This window comes from Prunus persica, unplaced genomic scaffold, assembly GCF_000346465.2.
Source record: "Prunus persica cultivar Lovell unplaced genomic scaffold, Prunus_persica_NCBIv2 scaffold_20, whole genome shotgun sequence".
Lineage (NCBI taxonomy): Eukaryota > Viridiplantae > Streptophyta > Magnoliopsida > Rosales > Rosaceae > Prunus > Prunus persica.
In genome coordinates, this window is record NW_018027154.1 from 1 (window position 1) to 4,573 (window position 4,573).

General features: G+C 38.2%; 1 protein-coding gene across 1 annotated transcript; it reads left to right on the forward strand.

The window, feature by feature from the left end:
• Window positions 1-32: 32 nt before the first annotated feature.
• LOC109946379 (BAHD acyltransferase At5g47980-like) lies at window positions 33-956 on the forward strand. The gene has a single exon (XM_020553921.1). The coding sequence runs from the start codon at window positions 33-35 to the stop codon at window positions 954-956; it is 924 nt and encodes a 307-aa protein (XP_020409510.1).
• The last annotated feature ends 3,617 nt before the right edge of the window (window positions 957-4,573 follow it).

A 4,573-nucleotide genomic window follows, 5' to 3' on the forward strand; every position in this document is an offset into this window, starting at 1 on the left:
GCTGTGCATTCAACTTGTTCGAGTGTGGAGGAATGGCAATAGGGTTGAAAATGTCACATAAGATTGTTGATGGCACCACATGTGGCTCCTTCATCAGTTGCTGGGCAAAAACAGCCCTTGATGATGGTGACAATGATCAGGTACCCTCCGTGATCCCAAAATTTGATGCTGCGTCTTATTTTCCACCACTAGATTTCTCAAACTCATCACAGCTATCATCAGCCAAGCTGGTGGGCATCAGTAAACACAAGTACATAACAAAGAGATTTGTGTTTGATGCCTCAAAAATTGCCACCCTCCAATCATATTTGGCCAGCCCTTCACCAGCTCATGCGCCGACACGTGTCCTTGCAGTTTTAGCACTCATTTGGAAATGTGCAATGGAAGCATCATCCAAATCATCAAACATAGCACTGGGGTCAAGACCGTCTTCATTAAGACTAACTATGGACTTGCGTAGAAGGTTTGAGCCACCCTTGCCACAAAACTTGGCTGGGAACGTTGTTAGTAATTTAATAGTCATCGCTACAGCATCGTTAATAAAAGGTCAAGAAGAGAGTGATGATGAGACGATAGATCTAAAAGACTTGGTTGCCAAACTCAGGAAAGGGTTTGAGCAACAGAAAGAAACTTATTCTACAAAACAACCATTTGATTCTAATAAGGCATGGCAAAGAGTTCAAGAATATAGAAAGTTGAGAAGGAATGTTGACATGGACCATTTAAGCTGTGCAAGTTGGTGCAGGTTTGCTTTTTATGAAGCTGATTTCGGATGGGGAAAACCGGCATGGGTGAGCATTCCTAGTATTCCACTTAAGGATGTGGTTATTTTGATTGATAAAAGAGATGGCAAGGGAATAGAAGCATTATTGACTGTGAGTGAAGAAATCATGGAGCATTTTGAAAGCAACCCGGAGCTACTTAAATATGCTTCCGTAAATCCAAGGGTCATGTAGCACTACGTGGAAAAAGTAATAAATTTGAATTCTGTTGTGAGAATAATCACTTTCAATTCTGTTTGTGAATAATCTTATGGTCCGTTTGGATGAAGTATTCCAAAATCTAAGTATTAGTTTAGTTTAATTAGTATTGTTGTAATGTGAGAATCATCATTTTCACTGTGATGTGAAAAAAAATAAAAATAAAAAAATAAAATCTCCTCCTCTACCTTTGCCTTCCCCAAGACGGAAACACTATCTCCTTTATTCTATTCCTCCGATTTTATTATTGCCACTATGCTCCCTCATCTTCACCATCCTCCCTAATCACAGCATCCCCACCCTATGGAAGCCCACACCCCATCGATTTGCTCCAACCCAAACCAACGCCAGCCCTTACACCCACTTGCAACTGCAGTGATCTCTCTCCCCTCGAAACCCAATATGACGAGAAATTATAGAATGATACCGTACTACCACATCAGCTGGTGATACTCCCACTCAAAATTTGACATGTGTACAACATTTTAAAGAAAAATCTAAAATTTATATAGCTGGATTTAAAATCCCCTTTTCAATTTAAATTTAATTTAACAAAAATCGAAATATCTAAAATAATAATATATATAAAATTCCTCAGCAACATCAACCTCTTCTTTGAACTTGCGACAAAGCCCCTACCCCACCCCACCTTTCTGCCATGGCTGCTGCTGGTCTGTTTTTTTTTTTTTTTTTTCATGTCTTTGTGTCTTTCTCTATTTCCCTCCTTCTTCCTCCCTCCTCTCTATTACGGGTAGGGTTCAAGGAATTTAGATTGAAACTTTCTTGGAGGTGAGTTTATGGTCTTTGAGCAATCCAAGCTTTCAACGTATATCAAGAGCAAATTCATTTGCCATGGGTTGTCATCTTATTCACAAAGAAACCTTCTTTACCTAGTGAACGTAAGGGGTTTGTTAGTTGAGTAAACATGATCGTTGTTAGAGTAAATTGACAAAGAAACCTTCTTTACCAATCCAATGATACCTTTTACACTACGAACGACAAAGTATTTCGTGAGGTAAATCATCTTGTTCCTTAGGTAAATTACTCAATGAACGGGGTATTTTACTCCGTGAACGTAAAGGGTTCATTCATTGAGTAAATGTGATCGTTCCTAGAGTAAATTGACAAAGAAACCTTCTTTACCAATCCAACGATACCTTTTACACTACGAAAGACAAAGAGTCATTCGTGAGGTAAATCTCCTCGTTCTTTAGGTAAATTACTCAAGGAACATGGTATTTTACTATAAGAATGTAAGGGGTTCATTGGTTGAGTAAAAAGTGATAGTTCTTAGAGTAAATTGACAAAGACACCTTCTTTACCAATCCAACAATATCTTTTACTCATTGAACTAACACCTTACATTTTCAGAGTAAGACATCCCTCACGTTGCGCAATTTACCTAAGGAACGAGCCAATTTACCTCACAGACGACTCGTATAATGAGAACTACCAGTTCAAGGATTATAGTAGTGTGCTAAGGTTGGTTTAGCTTAAAATTTTGAGAATTTTAAGTAGCTCAATTTGATAATTATGACAAATTTTTAAAAACTATGGAGCAAATAAAACTTACTAAAACTAGTATACTTTCCTTTGAAAATTTGTAAATTAATATCTGTATCAAGGAACACAAGGAAAGAGGAAACTCTCACAGAGGAGAGAGATTACTCTAGCATTAGAGTTGACCGCTTCTTTAAACATCCACATTATCGGTAATTGCATATAGGGGTCAAAAATTGCTTTAAACATACACATTATCGGTGATTGCATACAAGGGGTCAAATATTGCATAAACTGTATGCAATTGCACAAACATTGTATGCAATTGCACAAATGTTATAGCAATGTTAATAATAATGGTATTCATATCCTAGAGCTAAGAAAGCACCAGCTCTGAGTTTCAGAGAGTAAGAGTAGGCAAAAGGTTTGTCACCAAGCGCTTGGAAGCTCCTACAAATCTTTTGGATTTGTGTCACAGTTCCAATGCATATCCAAGTCATACTTCCCTTGATACTTCCAATTTCTGAAAATTGACACAAGCCAAATTTTTTTATATAAAACAAATCGTAAGTCACCTTTATTAAAACCAATTTAATCCTAAAAACTAAGATTTAAAATCATCAATTTAGCAGTACAACAGTACGTAGATGTTGCTATTAGTTTTTAACTGCAACTTTGGCAATTGAGGAGTAAAGTGAAGGACATGACTGCAGCAACAACGGAGACCCACCATAACTGAAAGTTTGGAATATTAGAGAAGATAATTTGCCATGCCAAAAGCCATCATAATAAGGGTTGCTGTTTACATGGCATGGTGTTGTGCCACCATTCTTGTAGAAACAGTTAGACCTCTTTATTTCCCTATTTAATCACAGTCTACATCCAAAAGAAAAGAAGAAAAAAAAAACCATTAGCCAAAAGCATAATTTAAATCACTGAATTACATACAATCAAACACCATCACCAAGTTCTTACCCAGGTTTAAACACTCACACTTACCCATGGCCAATAGCAACTCCAAAAAGGTTCAAGTACTGAACAAACCTATGAATTTTAGCCTTGAACCCACCTGAAAAAAAAAAAATTGACATTAGCATAAGAAAGGTTGAGCTTTAAAGCTTTGGAAGAGACTCAAACTTTTTTCAGATGGACCAAAAATTAAAATATTAGCATAGAATTTGAATTTGAATTTCAAACAGAGGCAGAGAGAATGGTGTTGGAATGGTGTACCTGGGTGGGTGCGTTGCGAGGAAGCTTGTGATCGGAGGAGTGTTGGCGGGCTGTGAAACGACGCCGTTGCTGAACAAGAACCTAGGGCTTAAATTCGCCATCGATTTCGTTGCAGGTAAACCTGAGATGGTTGCTATCAGCAGTCAGCGGTGGTTGAGGTCACACCTATTCATTTATCAGAAAAGTAGGAGGAGGCGACGCCAGTGTGACTCACGCGTCGTGTGAATGTGGATTTTTATCCTTTCCTCAATCACATGTGGCTCACATGAGGTGAAAGAAGAAAGGGCTGAGTGCGGGCCGATCAAGGGCATTGATGCAGCAGATAAGAAGAACAACCACGATGTGGACAGTGGTCACCACCAACTTCCACGATTTTATATTTCTGTTGTGCTAGGCTTCATTGTAGGATTTTGGGGAGTTTTGTTCTGAAACTGAAATGGGTCGGACCATATCCAACTGGGCAGAACCCAATAATTTTATATTACAAAGGTTGGGCCAGACCCGACCCAGTTTTAGCCCAAAATTGCAGAAAAAACTTATCTTTTGAGAATTGGAGGAGAGCTGAAAATGGAGAAGAAAGGAAGCTCAAAGTTGAATGTTGCTATTATTCATCCTGATTTGGGCATAGTTAATTTCTACTTCTTTTTTTTTTTGGGGTTATTGTACACAAGGTGATGCAAATGCGGTATACCTAGATCACACTTGCTCTACTACTCTCTATTCTCTAAGTGGACTCAACTTACAACTACTAATTATTAAGCCCAACAATGACTGTCTACCCTCTCTTTTGATTATATTTTGTTTGGTCGAAACCCTCGCTTTTGATTTGTTTACAACTTTGCAGTCCTGATCTCATGGACTAC

Coding starts and splice junctions, on each gene's coding strand:
- LOC109946379 (XM_020553921.1), top strand. CDS start 33: ATGGCAATAGGGTTGAAAATGTCACATAAGATTGTTGATGGCACCACA.